This window comes from Boleophthalmus pectinirostris, unplaced genomic scaffold (genome assembly GCF_026225935.1).
Source record: "Boleophthalmus pectinirostris isolate CB_2022bp ecotype Guang Dong unplaced genomic scaffold, ASM2622593v1 HiC_scaffold_2, whole genome shotgun sequence".
Classification (NCBI taxonomy): Eukaryota; Metazoa; Chordata; class Actinopteri; order Gobiiformes; family Gobiidae; genus Boleophthalmus; species Boleophthalmus pectinirostris.
Window position 1 is genome coordinate 18,121,214 of NW_026571152.1, and position 21,432 is coordinate 18,142,645.

Genomic DNA, 21,432 nt, shown 5'->3' on the forward strand with positions numbered 1-21,432 from the left:
GGATAGTGCTAGTGTTAATTCTGGATTGGTATTAAGGAACAAAAGGGACAGTAGCTCCAATTTATTGTGGCCTCAGCGACACAGTGCATTTTGCATGAATGGCAAGCCCGCTCATCCAAAAGACCGAACGATCTGATGCATGAGTACAAAATTGCATGGCCTTATATAAGCTGTAAATTTAACTTTTTATTTTTGTCTTCTTTTTAAATCAAGTTTTGAAATTTTAACTTATTTTTGTATATAAAATGAAAAAAAAAAAAATTGCATATTACAATACCACAAAAAACCACAGCAAACCCACCACCGGTCTATAGTCATTCAGCAATATCTGTATCAGTGCTTTGTATCATTTTTAAGGTGAAAGACTTTATAGCATTTTTTGCGTACCAGTGAAATTTACCATAGCCTCTTATATACCACAAATGTGTTGTGATATATAGTCTAATATTACTTTATTTATCTAATAAAAGCCAAAGCACATTCAATTCACTCATGTAAACTCAGTGCAGGTTTCTATGGACACTTGGTCATTTCTATGTACGTTTATGGTATTCCAATGAACACTAAAATGAGAGTTCCATACATGTGATATTGTCAGGAGCAGTAGGTGTGTTCTGTACATAATGGGTGGGGTCAGCTCTTAAATGTTTCTTTCATTATTTATTTATTTTATATTTATTTGTATTACCATATTCCTGCTTAGAGTTTTTTAGACCTGTGTAGTATGGCTTTTAAATACATCAGAAATTGAATGTAATTCTGGCACAGACTTTGTTAACTTTGTGTAGAATTACTGGGTGTCAATATTTGTGAACTGTGGTTGTATTTATTTACTGCTTAACCTTAATCCTAACTTATTCAGTACCAACACTTTGATCTGTATTGTTTAGAATTACAGCAACCAAACTGTACTTTTCCCTCGTAGCTTGTAGCGTAATATATTACCAACTTGTAGAATACAACTTTAGACTTGCATGTTCTGTACTGCTATGCATTTACTTAGCTTACAAGTTAGACAAAGCTGTTTTGTATTTTTTATACTTCATGTAATTTTTTACTTGTCCCTTAATAAAAGTAATTTTGTGAGTTTTTCTCGATATTGAAGTCATCTTGTTTTTTTTGTTTTTTTTATTTATTTTTATCATAAGACAATGAATCAAGCTATAGCTGTAATCTACCTAAGTGTTGAGTAAAATTACTTCTTGCAGTATTTTGCTTATTTGGCAACATAGGTTGTTTAAGTATGTGTACAGTCAATGGATGGCATTTATTTTAAAAGGCCTAACTGTTACTTGATGAAAAAAACAGTCTACACTGTGTTAGAATATAGCCTATCGTTAAAATGTATTTAGATAAGTCAAAACATAGACATAGTGTAAGTCTATTGCCTGTATGCTGTGTCGAGTAAGCCCGTTCCTTTAAAATGCGGCATCTGTCTGCTATATAAATAAATAAACCAGCATCTTATATAACACAAGGTGCAAGTGCACAGTGTGAGCGCTAGAGGGCAGCATACACCAGATCAGGTAAAAGAAGAAGAAGCACTCAGCTGTCTCATGACCGGAAGTTATTGCAGACCCCTCAATGCTAATGCTAATACCAACTAATGGTGTTCCTTTTTATACACCACTTAAATCTAACAGACATTTTATTTGAGACATTTTAGATACAGTCACGTTACAGGAGTACAAGGTGGGACGACTATCTTTGTATGTCTTCAATCTTTTTTCATTATTTTTTTGCTTTGCTTTTTTTCGTTAAAATCGTCTGTAAGTATACACTAAACCTTGTGCACCAGATGAGCAGCTTAAGTCTCTTTATTCTGCAGGATTCACCTGTCATCATGGGGGAGCCCACAGCCTCTGGCGTCTTCTGTAACAGGATGCTGAGCATGGTGAACTCTGAGGATGTGAATGCTATCATCCAGGCTCAGAGACACATGTGAGCGGCCCTGCTCTCTGTCTGAACCCTGATTCTACGGTAGTTTACCTGTTTAATAATTGTAATGCATATTTGTTTAGGCTGGACCGCTTTGAGAAAACCAATGAAATGCTGATTAACTTCAATGGACTGTCAAATGTGAGACTGCAGCAGATGAACGAGCGCTTTCTGCTCCACACCAGGACCCTGGTGGACATGAAGAAAGACTTGGACAGTGTCTTTAGAAGAATCAGGTGAGGTTTACAGACTGCCACAAACCATGTGTGAATACAGATAACTGTTTACATGAATCCTCTACACAGGACTCTGAAGGGAAAGATCGCAAAGCAGTACCCTGAGGCTTTCAGCAGTGAGTTCATCTTATGCTTTTTCATACATCAATGTGTCTAATCTTATTTCATGTTTGTTCATTTCTCTAAAACTTTTCTGTCAATCTGACAGACATCCACGAGTCACCTATTTTGGAGGACGATGATGACGAATTTGACCCTGTACCCCCCAGCGTTGCCACGACAACCGCCACAGCCACACCTGAACAAAGCACAGAGTCATGTGACACGAGTCCGGATGTCATCTCACCCACAGTGAGCAGGTGCTCCGAGGACCTGTCCCAAGAACCCCCTGACACGCCCACTTCTGATGGCCAAGAGATCGCTGTGTTGAGGGACGAGGGGCCAGACTCTGTACCTACTGAGTAGAGTAGACTTTTAGTTAAATTATTAGGCAGGTGTGGGTGTTATGATGACATAAAATTTAATTATGGCATGTCCCTGTGATATTCTGCCTCTACCATGCTCTGAGTGAGAGACCACAATATACGTGGAAATTCTCAGAGGAAGACTGTTCTAATCATCGTGAGCAGTTTGATGTATGTTTACATGATTATTTGTTTAAAATGCAGATCATGTGGCGTTTTAACACAAATTTGCTGTCTATTTATTCTGTTAATGCACCCTTGTTCTGGGGTGTGTTTGAGTTTATATCTATGTAAAACTGTCCTTAAAAGCCTTTTATACAGATATGTTTGTATGCTTGTGTTTCTGTGTCTCACATTTAGTGTTTGTATGGTGCGCAATCTTGACTTCTCTGTTTATATCTACAGACCTTACAAAGGAAACAATAACCAGCCAACAGATATAGATATATGATGCAGGATCTGTAATACATCATACATGTAGTACAGTATGCTAGTAAAAGCACTATGTGATGACCTGTTGTAGACCATGAAGTTCCTTGTTCCATAACTGGACAACTAATAGGAGGGTTACAACAACATGAGTTGTTTAAAGGTGCACCATATTGCTATTTTGCTGGAGGATTTGCCACCTACTTGTTATTACTTTGCCGGGAATGTTCCACACTTTCACATTATGGCAATAAACTAGCCTATTTAATTTTATTCAATTTGAGGTGTTTTTATTGCTCAAAATACCTTGCAGAGAAAAAAAGCTGTTGTCACTTGCATGTCTCAACTTATTTATGTAATAGTACTGAAATACTTGTTCAAATGTTCTTTAAAAGGTTAAATATTGTATTGATTTTGAGAACTACTAAAGTGTCCAATCTGATAATGCTGATAAAGAATTGTGCTGATATTTGATCAACAAAAACTACTGTATTGATAACCCAACTCAGTTTAGTAATTTTATAAAATTGTATACCAAAATGAACCCCTCAGCCATTTTAGGCTAAAAATCTTTTCAGTCTAATAAAAAGAAAATATCTTCTCCAAAAACTACTTAAGTAAAGTACATATACCTATTACAGTATTTGTTTTAAACATGTGTACTGTGCAAACTTATCCTAAAACAAGTAATAACACTACTGAAACAATATATAGAAAAAAAAAATATAATAACATTATTACAATAGCATGTTCCTCACCACCAGAGGGCGCTAAGTCAGAACGTGCTCCCTCCAGCCGCGGGGTCAAACGGTGCTGTTGCCGGACATGGACACGTCGCTTTGTTTGGCTCATTCATGAGACATTTATCCGGCGATCACCATATTTTAAGGGTTTTTAATGTTTGATCACAACAGAAGAAGTATAATTTTACATATCGTGTCTTCATTCGCTTATTGCTACTTCCGCTCACATGAACTAGGCGAGACTGCAAAGATTCAGCCATATGTGACACTTACCCAGCACTAAATTGTAAATACAGGACAATAAGGACGAATGCTGAGCTCATGAGGGACACGTAAAATGAGGAGACTGACTAAAAAGAAAGCGCTGAACTTAGTGAAGGAGTTGGATGCTTTTCCTAAGATCCCCGACAGCTATGTGGAGTCGACAGCCAGTGGTGGGACAGGTATATTCTACTGTGGCTATATTCACATGCACACCGAAATCTGTTTATTTTCTGATTTCTGAACCTTTAATATTATGTAAATGGAAAGTAAACCTCAAAATCAGCTGTAAGCAATCAAAGGAATCATGCAGAGACTTAAACGAGTGCACTGTTTAAGTCCCTTATGATCAAAAAATTGATCATAATCAGTTTCATGTCAAAATAATGCAAGGGTTTGCTCAAAGTTAAAGGTGCATCATATTTCCGTTGGAGGGTCAATTAACTGCTTCTCTTTATGTTCCACAATCTGATCTGTCTTGCCTTGTTTCATTTAATTGAAACAAACAAACAAACAAAAAACATCTGTTCTTCCTGTGGGGCTGCCTCTTCACAGCTCTGACCTGGGAAGAGGCACCTGGTGGTGTCATTTGCTTGTTTCCATGGAAATAGATTAGTTAAATGCCATGCTGGGGAGCATTCCAGAGCATTCCATAACATCCATGGAGATGTTATTGCTCAGAAAACCACCAGAAAAGTTACAAAGTGTAAATTTAAAACATCACCTCGCATCATGATTGAAAAACAATTGAAATCAATAAAAGCATGTGTGAATTTGATCCTGCAACAATTAAACAATGTCTCTTTTTCTTTTCTAGTGTCTTTAATAGCATTCACTTTCATGGCAATCCTGGCCTTTCTGGAGTTCTTTGTGTACAGAGATACGTGGATGAAGTATGAGTATGAGGTGGACAAAGATTTTACTAGGTAATGATCATATCATGTTCTTTTAATTGTATAATAATGTGGGTTGTTTTAATGAAAATGTCTTTTTTAACAGTAAATTAAGGATCAACGTTGATATTACCGTTGCCATGAAGTGCCAATGTAAGTTATTCGTATTTAACTTATTTATGAATGAGGACAAGAAGAAATCTGCACTAGACATTGTTAAAAAAAAAAAAGCTTTATTTTTCCTTCTGTACTGAGTGAATGTTTGTCTTTTTAAATCCAGACATAGGTGCTGATGTCCTGGATCTGGCAGAAACCATGGTTGCCTCAGACGGTTTAGAATATGAGCCAGTAAGAACAACTTTTTCTTAAAACTTTTATAAATTTGTATTTCTTTATCAACCTTATGTTCATGATTATGTTGTTGTCTTATGTTCAGGTAAATTTTGAGCTCTCACCTCAGCAAAGAATATGGCAATTGTAAGTACTCGGAGTCTAATATTTACTTTTAACAGGATACCATAGTTAGAGAGTCCCTTCTCATGGTTTTGTTCCTCTGTGTAGTCAGAAAAGAAAACAAGACATAAGGCAGGGAATGGACTACAGCATTTTGACTGTTAATTATTATTTATTTTTTTCTCAGAACTCTTTGGCACATCCAGGAGCGCCTCAGAGTAGAGCATTCTCTTCAAGATGTCCTCTTCAAATCTGCAATAAAAATAGCCCCACCATCACCAATCAAAAAGTATTAACAAGTTCCTTATGTAAATGATTGTGGTTTAAAAATATTTGTTATGTCTCATTTACTTTTCCTACACAGTGATGACAGTTCTGCTCCCCTGAATGCATGCAGGATTCACGGGCACCTGTATGTTAACAAAGTGGCAGGGAACTTCCATATTACTGTTGGAAAGTATGTAGCATAATAATGACAAATTGTTTTAACTTATCTTATCTTATCTTGTTTTTACTTATCTCTAGAAGCTGAAAATGTCTGTCTCATTTTACAGGTCCATCCCACATCCTAGAGGCCACGCCCATCTAGCAGCTTTAGTTAGTCATGACTGTAAGTAGCATCTACCCACAATTATAAGATCGCAAAGACTACATTAATTTAGATAATAATAGTAGTAATAATAAGCATCTGCAAAGATCAATTATCCTGTCGTTTTGTTGGAAAATCATCTTGTACTTAATTTAGACCTCTACAAACATGTTTTGAAATACATGGCATTCTTGTATTATTTAAGTACACTCAAATGTTAATCCTTCTGTTATTTACAATGGGCTCTGAACAAAATCTTACTGATACTTGCCAGAAAATTCACAATTAGATATTTTCCCAAAACCGTGCAGCCACTAACATTTTCTTTAAATGTGAAGCAGTAATTACAGTAAAATAGTAGATAGATAGTAATAGATTTAGTGATTAGGCGTACATCATTTGTGAAAACCCTTGACTACGGTAGTCCATTGTGGTCACCCACTCAATAATGGGTTGTAAAGAACAAATGATTCCAATTCAATTAAAAATTGCTTGAAGAAATTGCTTGAAAATGTGGATGTACAATTACTGATAGCATAATCTATTTTCTTTCTTTCTTCCTTTCCATTCCAGCGTTTAATTTCTCCCATCGGATCAATCACTTGTCTTTTGGAGAGATGATTCCAGGGATTATTAGTACTCTTGATGGCACTGAGAAAGTCTCCACCGAATGTAAGTATTTTATAGTTGAATCTTGTTACATATGCTGTTTTAATATTTCAATCTCTCCCCAGCTAATCACATGTTTCAGTATTTCATCACCATCGTGCCTACAAAACTCAACACCTATAAGGTTGCAGCAGACACACATCAGTACTCCGTCACAGAGCGGGTGAGTTAGCCCTTAGGAACAGAGAAATATATTTGTGTTATACCGAACCCCACAACATTGTAGAATGCCTATAGTTTAAAATAGGTTACATTCACATGACATCACAACATCCTAAGATCCCTGTAGGCAGTGTAAAAGTGAGCTGGAAGACAAAATTCTTTGGTAGAATTTGCTGTTTAGCCATCAGATTGCAGATTTGTTGATCTTGTCAACTGCTGTGGCACGAAGTTCAATGTCTTTGTTGTCCACAAAAATAAACAATGGGGAAATACTTTTTTCACTGTAGCTTTCAACCTGGAAGGGAACATGGGTTTCAAAATTATGAAAAATGAACACAGTTGCCACAGCAAATAGCAATTCAAAACAATTCAAAACGAAATGGTGAAAAGTGCCCAAACTGACAAGTATAAAAACAAAGCTGAAACCCATGAATTTCATTTCCAAAATAGCCCCAAAATTTTCCCAAACGTTAGTGGGTCTTGGCTACATAAAGTGTCTAAAACTAACACTAGCATTAACTTAAAGATGCATTGTGTAACTTTTCTGGTGGTGGGTCTGTGAAAATGCTTTCCTTCATGGAGATGTTGTTCCTTTATCTGGAATTTTTCAGAGTATGTCATTAAACGTTTCTGTCTTCATGGAGACCAGTCCAAGTGACAGGTCAGATCTGCGAGAGGCAACCTCACTCACAGTGGGGTCTACAAAAGCTACAAAACCACCTGTAATTTAATAAATGTAAGGTAGAGCTGTTTAATGTCATACTGTAGAACATTCTAGGCAGAACAATGTCACATCTGTAGAAACAAGCAGGTAACAGACCCCCATCCAAAAAGTTACATAGTGCATCTTAAACTTAAACTTACTGTAAGTATTTCCAGAGATGCTAATTTTAGTGAAGGTCACATTATGTACGGTGACTCTTGTACTTACTGTTTGCTTGACTGGTACATAGGAGCGGGTGATAAACCATGCAGCGGGCAGTCATGGCGTCTCTGGGATTTTTATGAAGTATGACATCAGCTCTCTGATGATCCGGGTCACAGAGCAACACATGCCCCTGTGGCAGTTCCTCGTGCGTCTCTGCGGCATCGTAGGGGGCATCTTCTCCACTACAGGTGCACGTAGAGTCCTTAAATGTATCCAGATTATGTTTTTATACTGTGAATAGTTTATGGTGTTGTAGAAATGCTATCTACAACAATATAACATAATACGTTGTATTTCAAAATATCTAAAGTGTTTAGTAACGGTAACTGCGGTTTATTACTGGCACCCTTAAAGGGGGTCAGTAGAGTAAGTTTAATGATGCTGTCTGTATGTGCTCCAGAAAAGAAATTTCAAGTTGATTTTGTTAAAGTAATTTCCAGTCGTAGCGAAAACATAATTCATTTAAATAAATATACTGTACATGCATGTACTGTAAACAAGTATATTCACTTGGGACAGTAGCCTATAGACCACAAGAGAAAATATTACATTAAACTTGTAAATGCAGGATAATTATGTTGCCATCAAAACAAGCAGCTAACAGATTTAAAAAAAAGTGTTTTTATTCAGTTAGTTTGTGATTCTCTCCCACAGTTATCAAATTGATGGGTCATTCATGTCAATTTTTTCACATGTCAAGTAGTATTTACTGTATTTCCCATTGCATGTGAAGGCATTATAGTCAGCTTCAGATTCAGCCTATTTTCCAAACTGATCAATTAATATATTATTATGACCTGAACTTTTCCCCAAAATGGTGATGATTTCTCATGTCATTGCAGACGAGAATATAATATTCACACAATATTTCAGGGTAATCTAACTTTATCCTCTGTTGCTTTCAGGCATGCTGCACGGTATGGTGGGCTTTTTGGTCGACATTATTTGCTGCCGTTTCAAAATGGGAATTTACCGAAATCTCAAAGTAAGTAAATGACTAGTTGCATTGACTCACCACTATGAAATTAGTTCAAACACATTTTTCCCTCAGAATTACACAAGTTCTAATTAGTTTGTTTTTGCATTCTATATGATATGGTTTTGTTTTTTTCACACAGGACACTCTGGCTGTGCAGGATAACAGTGACACATCACCACTAATAGAAAATCACAATGAACATTAAAGTAATCTCCAGCCCTCTCCCATCTGCTATTCTGTTATCATGGCCTCAACCTCCAAAGACCCTGAAACTCTTTAAAATGGACATTTTCAAATTCTGATTATTTATTCCCTCAGCACATTGTTTTGACTAGCAATGTTACCAGTACCACTATTGGACCTCCAATATTCTAGCTATTGATGATGGTTCTACCACCTGAGCCACTGTTTTGGTTGCTGATAAAAACAATATGTAGGTTGCGTTCACGTGACATCGCAACTGTCTAGAATACCTTGTTTAAAACTGAGCTGCAGGACATGGTAGATTTTGCAGATTTGTTGGTGTAGTTTATGGTTAATATCTCTGTAATTAGTGAACCTATCCACAAAGTTCTACATTTTCTCTGTTCAGTATAAATAAACAAACATGAAATTATATTTTCACAGGGGCTTCAGAAAATACTGAAAGGACTTTAAGCCTTCAAATTATTAAGCCTTACGATTAATATGGCAAGTGTGTGGAGTCAATTCCTAACCCATAATGCAAAACATTTTTGGACCATAATTTTGCATATTTTTTCAAAAACGGTAAATCTACCATAGAGTTGTATTCATGGGTTTCATGCTATGGCAACCGTCCTGTATGGTTATAGCAATTAAGCAGTTCAAATCAAAATACTATATGGGGAAAGGTCCTCACATAGTCCTTCAAATCAGGAGGGAATTGTTTCTCTGAAACCCATGAATGGGCTCCTGCCCTCATAATCTGTCACAATATGAAATTATGCCATCATCAAATTGCAGAACATGTACACAACCTGTTGAATGTGTGATTTCATATTGAATAAAAGTTTTATACTATATGTTTGCTTGTGTTCTAATCTAATCCGGGTGAATGTAAAGCAGACTATTACAAGGAGTATTTTACACCATGTCAAGAGTTTATTGACAGTATTTCAGAATATCTTTCAGTAAACAAGTTTTTTGTTTTTTAGCAAAATGTAATATATCAGTACTGTCGCATTTCATAAAAATAGTTGTTCACGTCTTTGAAACTACAGTATCAATGATACAGTAAACCATATTTGTAGGAATACAGCTGTACAAGGTGGATAGTACACAATTAGCACTACACAGTTATACTTGATCTCAATGGGGGGTTATGAACGCTCCATTCTTCACAAATAAAGCCGTTTTTTTCTTTTCTGTTTACAAAATCACTCACAGCAGGCAAAGGGGGCGGCCTGGACAGAGACAGATGACACAAGAGTTTTACCTTTTCTCCACATGGTACCATAAAACACATGTCTACAGCCTTTGCGCCGCACTGCACTATTGGGGTCTATGAATTCTGATACGATACAAGTTTTGCTCCACAAGCTCCCATTGTGTAAAGTTTGGCTACAGAATTGTCACAGCAATTGTTTTTGTTTTTACGTCTCAACTTGAATACTTGAAAGCTCTATTTTTCTATTTGAATAAAGCAAATATGTGAGAATATTGATGGAGACAGAAAACTCGGATTGCTCAGTTTAGCAGCATACTTCAACTGTTCAGCAGATAAGATATATTTTCAGATGATTTATGGTTGGTCTGAAATCATATTTGCAGGAGATGGAGCCGTCTGTAGCAGTGTGAGTGGAATGCACTTGCAGGAAAGACAGAATGTGGTTTGATAACTGCTTCACTGACTCCTTCAGAGAGAGTGGACTTATACAAGCTACATTGGATCCTCTTTGACACGTGGGAACAGGGCAGTCTTTGACACGAGTGCATACTGTCTAAGATACTGTATATGTGTATCACTTGGTTTTAGCCTAAGCAGGGAGCTCCAAAGTTGGCTGATATGACAAAAAAAATCAAATCAAATCAAATAATCAATTTTTTCCCCCTTGTATCATGATTTTAGATTTGATTTTGTCTTGTTAAGAACAAATAAACAAATAAATACATTTCAATATTAATGTTCTGAATATAAACAATATAGACTTTAAAGGTTCACTATGTAATTTTCCTGATGGAGATGTTGTTGTTCTGTAAATGTTCCATGGCATGGCATTCAAATGATCTCTGTATATGAAGTTGTTGACATTAGAGACATTAGAGTTGTAGACATTAGATCTGCGCAGAGACTAGCCTGGTCACAGCAAGAATCAATATGTTTCATGGTATTTCTGCGCAATAAAAACACTTTTAATTTAATAAATATAGAATTGATACATTGAATGCGACACTCTGCAACATTACAGGCAATACATCTCATCATCGTAGCCAACCCCTAACCAGAAAATTTCACACTGCACCTTTAATCATTGCAATTTAATATTTATTTTTGCTCTGTTGTAAACTTCTCCATTAAAAACACCAAAGTACACTGTTGAAAATTATAAATCTCAATCTTGATTAAAATTTGACTTTTTGCACAGCCCTAGCGTACTGTCACTTGAACTTGCCTTCATTACCAAAAACAAACCAAAACTGAACTGCATTAGTTTGAGTAAGGCACTCCGGCCCACCCCAGCCAGCGCGGTCCTCGTTTTTGTCCCCACTCCCACGCCCCTCTCCCACAGTGGTCTGGTACACTTAGCACAGTAAAAGGCGCATATGCAGAAATGGGAACACAGAGCAGACCAAAGTTTGTCGAGCAAAAATGAATACAGCACAGTTCTGCACGATGACTGCGAGGTGAAATGTAACTCAGAGGACATCATGGCTGTTACTAAGCGCTCTGACAGTCCCATTGACAGAACTAAAGTGAGTGGAACATGAAAATACTCCACAGAGGCGTCCTGTCTAAAGGCTAGGGCTAAAGACGTGGGCCCTTGTCTAACATAGTGCTGTATACTCATGCACTGGGTTTGGTGACTCGCACAGTTTTGATATGTAGTTATAGACCAGGCCATGACAGTAATAGACCTAAAATACTGTCCCGGTAAGTTTGCTCCTCTTTTTATCTACAACAACGCCTCCATATTATCAAATGTACATATTTTCACAACTTTACATTTACAGTATATGTTTTATTGGTAGGCATGACACTGCTAGCATACGCCTATGACTCACATTGGTCACATTTCTGGATGTATCGCTGGTTCTTTCTCAAATGACTTGTTCAGTGTCTTTGCCGCACAGAGGAAATGCCTTCAGACAAATCTGTCTCTTGAGTTTGATAAATGTGATCCTCGTGAGGATGCCCCATTAAAGGTACAAGTGTACATGTGTCCATTTCAAATGCTCTGCTGAACATAAACTCTGCTTCTATAGTCTGCATTTGGTTGTATACTCTAGGTTACAATAGCTGTGAAAGTTCTGCTTAAGGTTGTGGGTGTAATAATCCTCTTGTAAAAAGACTGCGATGAGGGGAAGATGGAGAGAAACAGGAGAGAGGAGAAGCTTCTCTGAAACATCCCATAGTGAGCAGGGAGCACACAGTGTCCAGTCCAAGCCAGTTGGATCCTTTCTACCTGCTGACAGTGGACGTCCAGGAGCGCAGTGTCCCAGGCAGTTTGTCAGGGACACCCCAGGGCCTAGGGGAGGCAGCAGTGCTCCGAGCAGGAGGCTCTTCCACAGCTTTGGGGGGACAGCATGACCCACTGTATGCCCCAGAACGCTCCTCTTCTCTGGGACAGGCTCTGGACAGTAGCCTCTCCTGGAGGCTCCCATCTGCACTGCCCACAGATACACCATTTACACTCACGTAGGAGTCCCAGGGCCAAACGGTGCTCCCGGACTGAGCAGGCAGAGCCTTCCTCTCACAGCAGGGGGAACAAGTGTCCCTTTGCCTTCTGTCACTGGAGCCCAGGATGGCTTTAGCAGGCAGCAGTCGAGGCCCCTCTGCCTCTCCACACTGGCCCCTGATCACACTCTTCTGCTGGGTGGACCTGCCACCTGAGGGCCCCCTGCTGGAGCTGTGCTCTGTAGGCTGTGGAGCTTTGTCTGCCATGTACACTGTGGCCTCTAGAGGGAGCTGAGAAGGGGATTCTGGGGCTGTATGGGATGAGAGCAAGGGGGTGGGGTGCAGATCCAGGGTCACTTCCTGCAGGGCAGAGTGGGCTGTAGAAAGGGGAGTCCAGGGGCCGCCACAGTCTGTGGGACAGAGGAACCGTGTGAGGAACAGAGACACGCTACAGTGAGACATGCACATGCTCCTGAACTGTCAAACTAGAGCATTCAAACATCATAGCCACCATCTACAGAGCACATACAAGTACATGTGTACACATACAGTATGTGCATGTACTAACATACTAGCAGTTACATGTTTACACGTGTGTCACATGTTCAGAGTTTCTTTGGACTGTCACTGCACTGGTGCAGACATGCAGTGTTTCGTCTCAACACTAAAATTTCTGATATGACCCTTCACAAACACTTAAACCACAAGTGCTCTTGCGCATGCACAACACTCTCATGCAGACAGCACACGTAAGAGATGAATCCAGAAGTAAAGACGTGCTGTATCCACGAACCGTGTCTTTAGAGTGGCCCATTAGGAAGAAATATGGGGAGCTTAGTGTGTCACCTTTCATGCACATGGAGAGGTTGGAAGGTACCAATCCTGAGGGAAGTAATACAAGTAAAGGCCTACAGCGTCATTAGAAACAACAGAGCAGGGCTATTACACATGGACAAGAGAGATTAGCAGTATTATTGCACAGAAATAGTTGTAAGTATTAGTAGTAGTACTAGTAGTATTAGTAGTAAGTAGCGACATACTAAGTACAAATCTATTGTGGTCACTGTAAACTGAAATGATATAAGCGTTAATAAAGTATGAATATTTCCATCATTAGTCAGTCCAAACCCACCATAATCTGGCACCTGGCCTGTGCCCCTCTTCAGCAGCAGCCGCACCCTTCGGCCCCCCGCCTTGATCAGTTCGATGGCTCGGGCATGGGTCATGTCCCGTGTACTGTCTCCATTTATCTCAATGATCTGATCTCCAACCTGCAAAACATACACTCATTAAACTACCTTATTTCTCCTACCTCCTGCTCCAAGACAAATGTCCTGCTCCACATGTTATCCAGGGAATTAGATGTTGTGCTCAAGAACACTTGTTAGGATGAGTCCAAAGTTACGAGGGGATAGACAAGATCAATATGTATCAAAAAATGGCAGGGAAAAATAACATAAAAAAATAACACTGGTAAACTGTGTGTATTTCTGTAGAATCAAAGAGCAAAGCACTAAACTCTGCAAATCTCAGGTAAAATTAAGTTAAATATTTTGTTTTGTAAATTTCTTCCTCAATTCAGCCGCATGCACTATAAATAAGAGGTTGTGATTGGTGCTTAGAACAGAACATTAGACAGAAAATATAGTCTGACATCTGTAGGAACGAAAGACCACAATTCAAAGAAAAGAAAAAAACACACTCATCAATCTGCAAAAGCTTTAAAACATGCCGGGCTGCATCAGCCCTGCATGCTGCTTGTAAAGCTTTTTCCATGGCCCACGATCTATATTTCCACAAGTATTTCACTTTAGTTTCATTTTTAAAATTAAAAATTGGCCAGATTTAACCCTCCCAAACACTTTGGACTTTTTCATTTGGTCAGTTTATTATCTAAAATGGATATATTTTCACCTACAGCTTGCCAACCTTTTGGTTTTGAATACCCCCTAGCTTTTTCTTACACTCTGAGGCCCCCCAATTTGGGTAATAGGCAAATAAATCCTTTTAGTGTAGTAGGATGTAAGATTTTCTACAAAGAAAAATTTCTATTCCAATTCTCAAATCTGAGAATCGTTGTGTGTGCCCCCCCCCGAACTCCCTTACCCTCATCCTGCCATTGCGTATAGCAGGGCCGTCTTCTGCCAGGCGTAACACAAACAGGTCCATCTTGTATTCTCTGCCCCCTCGAATACTGAAGCCAAAGCCTTTGGAGCTTTTCTCCAGCTCCACTGTGAAGTAATCATAGTCCTGGAAGCACATAGTACAGTGTTTTGTCCAATCTCAAAGTCTAAGAATAATTATCTGTCTGCTTTTAAATCAAGACATTTTAAGTTCAAGTCTCTACAGTGCATATGACCAGTTTTCATGTTTTTCTAATGATTATGTCCTGTGGGATAGCACTTGAAGTAAATATTTATCATAGTTTACATCAGTTAAGTGGCAGTTTGTGTAGAAAAGTTGAAAAAAATAAATTATTTAATTTTTTTCAATTTAAAATAATAGGAAGTAATGCCACGTGAGTTCTAATACTATCCAAAATACAGTAAGGGACACATTTTAGTCATCATCAGATAATAACTATTGCTTGAATTAGACAAGCTATGGTCCTTGTTTTCATTATGGTTGTTGAGTAACAATTATGGAATTACTTCTACATTATGTCATATATGCTGTTCATGTCCAGCCAGGAAATAAAATTAGGAAAACTAGGGCAAACTTAAAAGTAATCATGTTCACTACTTTATGATACATGATTGGTGTAGTCCGGATGTATGCACTTTAACTTGATCATTTGTATGTAGCAGCACAGTAAAGCACAGTCTTAGTACCTGTCTGAAGTCGGCGGGGATCCCCAGGGGGAACTGTGCCGCTGCGGGGTGCCCTCTGAAGTCCAGCAGGCCTGGGGGGTGCCTGTAGTCCAGGGTGGGGGGCTGGCGGTAATCGGTGACCGGGGGGTGGCGGTAGTCCACTGGGGGCTGCCTGTAATCAGTGAAGGGCGCATGGCGGAAGTCAGGTTTCACATCCTGCCTGGCCTTAACCTCTGACCTGGGAGTGAAGAATACAGTATTATAGAGGGCACTGCTCACTACATGTTTGTTTTGGAAATGCTAAAGAAAGAGAAACTCAATAGAATGAGACTTAGAAGCTCATAAAATACACTGTGTACAAACTCAGTTATAGTTAGGGTTTAAGTATTCATCTTACATTTAATTACAAGTTGTTATAAATCAATGGGTTACATGTTGTTGCTACAGCCTATAATAATGAATCAAGCCCTGTATAAAAGTATTACATTGAACTAGCAAAAGTAAATGCATAAGTTGATACTAAAGCACAACCAAACTGTGACTTCTATTGGCTGGTGTTGCATTTTTATTTATTTAAAAGTTTATTTATTTAGCATAAATAGTTATAATTTTAGTTTAGTGATCGATATAAAAAAGTACAAATATGTTGAACCTATGGGGCTCTGTGCTAAATTTGAAAAGTAAAAATGTTGTCACTAAAAACACCCTCCTTTCAGACTGTGTGCATGCTTTTTTCTGGTGTGTTTACAGCACGGTCCTATCCACACACACACACCTCTCCAGTCACTCCAGTGCTTTATACAGGAGGCTAAATTATTCACTGAGACTGACAGAGCTAAGTGGTGTTATGCAACAGTGTGCAGTTACTGTCTGAGACGGAGAGACTGTCTTCTGTACAGGGAAAATGATCCAAACTAGGGTATACTGGGAAAATATCTGTCCACATAGTATGCTATTGATAATTTTAGTAACAGCTCTATCTATGAAAAAGACTACAGCTATTCCCATTTTAGACGAATGAGAACTCTGCCGGCTGCCCAGAATTTTTGGCATTGTGTAAAGTAAGTAAAATAAATACATACCAGTGTTAATTTTGTCACAGAATATATTTTGACAAAATGAATATTCTTTGTGACAAAAAAGTAAAAAAAAAAAGTAATGGTTAAATTCTGCTGATATTATCAAAATACAAAATTACAAATCTAAGCATACATAGAATAATTGTATTTTATTTTTCTAACCATTGCCATATACAAAGATTACACATGTGGTAGAAGTCTAAGAAGCAGTGAATCATGTGAATGAACTGTATTATGGAGTAAGTTAACTCAAATCCAACAAAATCAGCATGGTATATGTCAATAATAATTAAAATATTATTTGACCAACACTAAATTAAAATTGGTTGTCAAAATTAGCACTGGTAAATATTTCATCAACTTGCCTGATCAAGCATAACTAACTGCATTAAGTGCATTATGTAACGCTTCTGGGGAAGGGTCATGTCACCTGATGTTATGGCATTACACTTATCTACCATTCATTTATTCTATTAAAGCTATTTTTATCTCTCCATAGATCTGACTTATAACTAGGCCTGATAGCATCAATTAATTTATAGTTAGATTTGTTTAATGCCATACTGTTGAACATTATGGGCAATGCAATAACACCCCTGCACCAGAAAAGTTACATAATTTTAAGAAATCAGTTGAACCAAACAACAAATCCCATCTAACTCTGTCCCCTCATTCCTTGTATTGTGGCTGTCCTGAGCCTTACCTGCCGTCGTGGAGGTAGAGCTGGGCAGAGGGCTGTGTGACTGGGCTCTGCTGGGTCCCGGCTGGCACAGGTTGGCTCCCCGAGGCAGTGGGGATAGACACAGGGACGCTCTGAACCACCTGTCCCGGCTGAGGGGGCATCTGTCCTGGTACGGGCAGCGGCTGACCAGGCTGCAGCGAGGCTTGGCTCATTTGGGCTACACTAGTAGGCTGGGTCTGTGGGCTGTGTTTCTGGGTCATAGGGCTCTGCTTCTCTGAACTGGGGCCAGACTGCGAACCTGAAGGTGAAAAGGCATAATAAAGGTGTTGGTAGTTGGTGAATTTGAGGAAAATGTGATATTAAAATGATGTAGGTATGTAACAAAGCAACTAAGAAATTGCCAAATAAATAATAAGGAACCATTCACCCATTCACATAGACACAGACACGCACAGGCACAGACATTATATTACGTTTCCTAACCTTTGTGAGGACAATACATTGGGTTATATTCACTTCTGATCCTAATGAACCCTAATTACCTCTTGTTCAACCTTAATCTAAACCCTAACCTAAACCCATATATTTGAAACATGCAAGTATTAAGTGACTGTGCCTCCATACACAATTATAAACGGACACTGGAGGCACGGTGGGTTAACTGTTGTACCCAAGGGTGCAGTATTCACTGGTGGGATTAAACCTGTATCAGTAACAAAGGTACCAAATACAATATTTCATGTATCCTTTCATTTAATTCCAGGCTGATCCACAAACTGACACATTAAAATTATGATTTATTCGACAAATATATGACTCAACATAAACCATAATATATAGACAGCATTATGTATAGATAAAAGTAACTTGAAACTGACCGGTGCTCTTACCCTCCTCGGGAATGATGTGTAGGGTAACAGTGAGGCCTGCATCCTTGATGAGTTTGACAATGTCTGCATGGGGCATGCTGATTATGGACTGTCCATTCACAGCCAGGATCCGGTCTCCCACCTTCAGCTTCCCACAGCGGTCCGCAGGGCTGCCCTCAATGATGCGGCCGATTTTGTGAGGCACGGCTACAACAGGACAGAAAAAGTCACACTTTTGTCTAGTGTTCTCTATGTGTGTGTCAGGATGGTCTGACAGAGGACATACTGATACATACAGATAATAATACATTGTAAATTAAAAATTTGCTGGATTCTGTGATGAATAGAGCGTAGTATGTGGGGGCAGACTCACTGATGACTGCAGTGTTCTCAGGTCTGTTGAGGGAGCTGATAATGACAAAGCCAAAGCCTTCGTTCTCTTTACGGTGGATGACAACATCACTGGTCTGCAGGGCCGCTCCTTCGGGAGCAGGAGTGACTGTGGGGATGCCCACACCATGAGCAGCTGCGTGGGCATCACTGCGAGGAGAGCTGTGCTGAGTTGAGACAGAGCCAGGACTACGGCCATTCACTGGACAGGGCTCACCTGTGGACAAGCATGCACACGTCACATAACACAGATCACATGACACGCTTCACCTGAAGCCAAAAGCACATCTGCCCCCCTTCTACACCGCCCTGGGAGTCATGATTTCATACAGTCTGTTTTCAACCAAAGACATCCTCAAATCTCCTCTTTGGAGACTTGCCAGTTTTGCAGCATTTATTACACACAACACTGCACTCCTCTGCTTCCCAAAGGGATTCCCCGTCAAAGGCAAACTTTTCCTCTGTTTGCATTCTGCTGAAAGAACTCCAATGCAACTGTCTACCTGTGCACATTTGTTACATTTATGCTCCCAGAGTCAGCAGAGGAAATACAGTGTATGCTTAAAAATAAGGACACAATCAGATGTTGAGAAGCACATTCACCTTAGGCACACAGAGGGATCTTTTTAACTTGCTGTCAGTGATGTAACCTATTACATTCTCATTTTAACTTAGACAAAACAAACTAGTCCTCACCGGGCATGTGCACCCTTCTCCTGACTGTCAGGCTGACTTGGCCATTGCGAGCAGCTGCATGCATCAGGTCTATTACATATTTGTGTGGTTTCCCAGCAACCACATTCTTATCCACCGAAATTAGCTCGTCGCCAGGCCGCAGTCGTCCATCACGTTCAGCCGGAGTGTTCTCTATTATGGCTCCAATAACAATCTGTTCAAGACAATCAATATTAGTAGCATAGATGAAGAAGAAGAGGAAGAAATAGCAGCACAAATAAGTTATTGCAATTACAGTAGTGTAGGGGTCAAAATAAATACATTTGTCATTGTAGGCCATTTGACTCAGTATGCTGTTTTTCACTGAGATGAGTTAGCAAGACAAGAGAGAAGTATGGGCAGCAGTAAAAGATATTGGTTATATCTGTGTGTTTGGGAATCTAATGCAGGTTGGTCCAAACTATGGCCAGAGAGTGAATTGGCCCAAAATACCACAAACAGGTCTTTTTACTGTAAGTTTAGAAAACCTCCACCATCATAACCACAGGATCTTTTTTTGTTTGACAGCATAGCATATGACAAATTATACTACTGCTGTATTTTTATTTCTCATGAACCAGGGAGTATTGGCTGCACTTGGGCAGTCCATCACAGTTTCACTTTTCTGATACCCGTCTGGAGTGTGAAAAGCAGATCCCCAAACTTTTAAGGACATATAACAGTTTATCATGTTTTCCTAATTATTATTTGGTTTAGTGGAGTATTACCTGTGGTTAGGGGTGGGCGATATTTCGATATTTTAAATATATCGAGATAGTTTTTAAACTCGATATGAATTCTGACATATCGTATATATCGATATAATGTTTATATTCAATTTTGATTTCGCCGCTTCGCTTGTTTATCTTCTCTCTCGTCTCCTCCGCGCGCCGCCGCCTCACTGATTTTGTTCGCTCGTGTCTCCTTCACTTCTCACTATCACCGTGAACGCCGAAAGTTGGTGCCAGTGAAAAGCTTCAAGCACCACGAACCTTTTCCACCATTTACAGACAAAACCATCAGCAGCACATCCTCATATTCCACCGAGTCGCGTCCTTTAGCCCGAAAGAAGCTAAACGAGCTGAGCTGCAGGAGAAGTGCGCTGTTTATGCAAATGAGCCATGCGCTTAAGTTTCGTTTCTGTAAAATGTAAACACACGTGCGCAAAACTGCATTTAACACATTATTATCGCAAACAGGCTGATGTGGCTCTAGAGTCGTTATGCTTTATATATTGTAAAGTTTAGCAATGTAAAGTTTATTTATGCAGAAGATTTTAATTAATAATCTGCTGCAATGTCACTTGTACAATAGTGTTTGGAAACGTTGGGTTTGATCTGCAGTGGATTGTGGGATTAAACCTCATAGCTCCTTACTGCTGGATAATAACATGGATCTATTGAAATAAGGAACATCCTGAGCTTCTTCTGCTAAATGAGCTCATGGTTCTGGTTCTGGTTTGGATAACAGAGTTAATGCAAAGATGAGCTTGTGTTGAGTTGTTTTATTTATGAATGAAAAGAAGGAAATATGTATTATTTCTTTTATTTTACAGTTAAATTATTATTTATGTAATTAGGGTTTTTTGTAATCTTAAATGTTCCAATATGAACTGCCGACCTCTTACACTTCAATTAAAAAAAAGGACCTTGTGGAATTTGGCAGATTTGGTTTTGCAGTTTTCAGTTTCAGGGGGTTATTTTTTCTTGAACATATATCGAGATATATAATGTATATCGAGATATAGCTAAATATATCGAGATATATTTTTTGATCCATATTGCCCAGCCCTACCTGTGGTATTATTACATTTATCATAGTTTTACATCAGTTAAGAGTCAGTTTGTGGAAAAAAAAAACGTTGAGAAGAAAAGTGCAGGATAATACAGGAAATACGTGGACAATTTGCACATAAGGAACACATTTCACTGAGAGATTAGAATTCATTTGGACAAAAGAAAGGTGCTGTAACCAATTTTCATGTGTCGAATTGTAGTTATATACCTGTAATTTAAACAGCTTTTGCCCTCTGCCTAGTGTATGTTTCTCTATACAGCCCTCAGTGAAATTTGTTTTGATATACCTGATCTAATGGATAAGTTTTTTAGGAATGTTAATGATGATGTGCATGTAGGTTAAGAGTGTGTGAACCAGCCCGTCCCATACGAGCCTTGTCACGGGCGTCCGGACTCACAGCCTGCACCGCCTCGTCTCCCCCCAGGATCCGGAATCCAAATCCCGTCTTTTCCCTCAGCAGGTGCACTTCCACTTCCTCATACTCAGGACCT

General features: G+C 39.0%; 3 protein-coding genes across 14 annotated transcripts in view; 2 read left to right on the forward strand and 1 right to left on the reverse strand.

Moving 5' to 3' along the window:
* Window positions 1–1,527: 1,527 nt before the first annotated feature.
* Window positions 1,528–2,960, forward strand: kxd1 (KxDL motif containing 1). Of its 4 annotated transcripts, none has more exons than XM_020932156.2 (5): window positions 1,528–1,769; window positions 1,829–1,941; window positions 2,022–2,174; window positions 2,244–2,290; window positions 2,383–2,960. In XM_020932156.2, exons 2-5 carry the CDS (start codon window positions 1,844–1,846, stop codon window positions 2,637–2,639), a joined length of 555 nt encoding a protein of 184 aa, XP_020787815.1. In that variant the 5' UTR covers window positions 1,528–1,769; window positions 1,829–1,843; the 3' UTR covers window positions 2,640–2,960. The 4 variants fall into 4 exon arrangements, with proteins under 4 accessions (XP_020787815.1, XP_020787817.1, XP_020787814.1 ...); XM_020932158.2 differs by having other exon boundaries at window positions 1,529–1,709; XM_020932157.2 differs by having other exon boundaries at window positions 1,532–1,692.
* A 909-nt stretch (window positions 2,961–3,869) lies between these two features.
* Window positions 3,870–9,787, forward strand: ergic2 (ERGIC and golgi 2). Of its 2 annotated transcripts, XM_020932128.2 has the most exons (13): window positions 3,870–4,253; window positions 4,889–4,997; window positions 5,071–5,117; window positions 5,245–5,312; window positions 5,401–5,441; window positions 5,605–5,706; window positions 5,782–5,874; window positions 5,972–6,027; window positions 6,580–6,678; window positions 6,741–6,838; window positions 7,791–7,953; window positions 8,671–8,750; window positions 8,884–9,787. In XM_020932128.2, exons 1-13 carry the CDS (start codon window positions 4,148–4,150, stop codon window positions 8,947–8,949), a joined length of 1,128 nt encoding a protein of 375 aa, XP_020787787.1. In that variant the 5' UTR covers window positions 3,870–4,147; the 3' UTR covers window positions 8,950–9,787. The 2 variants fall into 2 exon arrangements, with proteins under 2 accessions (XP_020787787.1, XP_020787788.1); XM_020932129.2 differs by lacking the exon at window positions 7,791–7,953.
* Window positions 9,788–11,228: 1,441 nt separating this feature from the next.
* The window catches only part of LOC110166823 (membrane-associated guanylate kinase, WW and PDZ domain-containing protein 2-like), a 97,832-nt gene continuing 87,628 nt past the window's right edge, over window positions 11,229–21,432 (reverse strand). For 4 of the 8 annotated variants that reach the window (XM_055155248.1, XM_055155246.1, XM_055155251.1 and 1 more), the window contains exons 14-22: window positions 21,315–21,430; window positions 19,127–19,319; window positions 18,414–18,647; window positions 18,050–18,247; window positions 17,193–17,469; window positions 15,432–15,648; window positions 14,707–14,850; window positions 13,733–13,871; window positions 11,229–13,010 (exon numbers count right to left, since the gene is read on the reverse strand). In XM_055155248.1, the coding sequence (XP_055011223.1) occupies window positions 12,385–13,010; window positions 13,733–13,871; window positions 14,707–14,850; window positions 15,432–15,648; window positions 17,193–17,469; window positions 18,050–18,247; window positions 18,414–18,647; window positions 19,127–19,319; window positions 21,315–21,430 (2,144 nt within the window). In that variant the 3' untranslated portion in view covers window positions 11,229–12,384. The remainder of the gene's footprint in view (window positions 13,011–13,732; window positions 13,872–14,706; window positions 14,851–15,431; window positions 15,649–17,192; window positions 17,470–18,049; window positions 18,248–18,413; window positions 18,648–19,126; window positions 19,320–21,314; window positions 21,431–21,432) is intronic. The other 4 variants (XM_055155252.1, XM_055155249.1, XM_020932132.2 and 1 more) reach the window with 2 other exon arrangements.

Excerpts from the sequence above, each read along its gene's own strand:
- kxd1 (XM_020932155.2), top strand. The coding sequence starts at position 1,712 with ATGTCTTCAATCTTTTTTCATTATTTTTTTGCTTTGCTTTTTTTCGTT. Across the intron at positions 1,942-2,021 it reads ATCCAGGCTCAGAGACACAT|GCTGGACCGCTTTGAGAAAA; the intron begins GTGAGCGGCCCT and ends ATATTTGTTTAG. Across the intron at positions 2,291-2,382 it reads GTACCCTGAGGCTTTCAGCA|ACATCCACGAGTCACCTATT; the intron begins GTGAGTTCATCT and ends TCAATCTGACAG.
- ergic2 (XM_020932128.2), top strand. The coding sequence starts at position 4,148 with ATGAGGAGACTGACTAAAAAGAAAGCGCTGAACTTAGTGAAGGAGTTG. Across the intron at positions 6,028-6,579 it reads AGCTTTAGTTAGTCATGACT|CGTTTAATTTCTCCCATCGG; the intron begins GTAAGTAGCATC and ends TTTCCATTCCAG. Across the intron at positions 6,679-6,740 it reads TGAGAAAGTCTCCACCGAAT|CTAATCACATGTTTCAGTAT; the intron begins GTAAGTATTTTA and ends ATCTCTCCCCAG.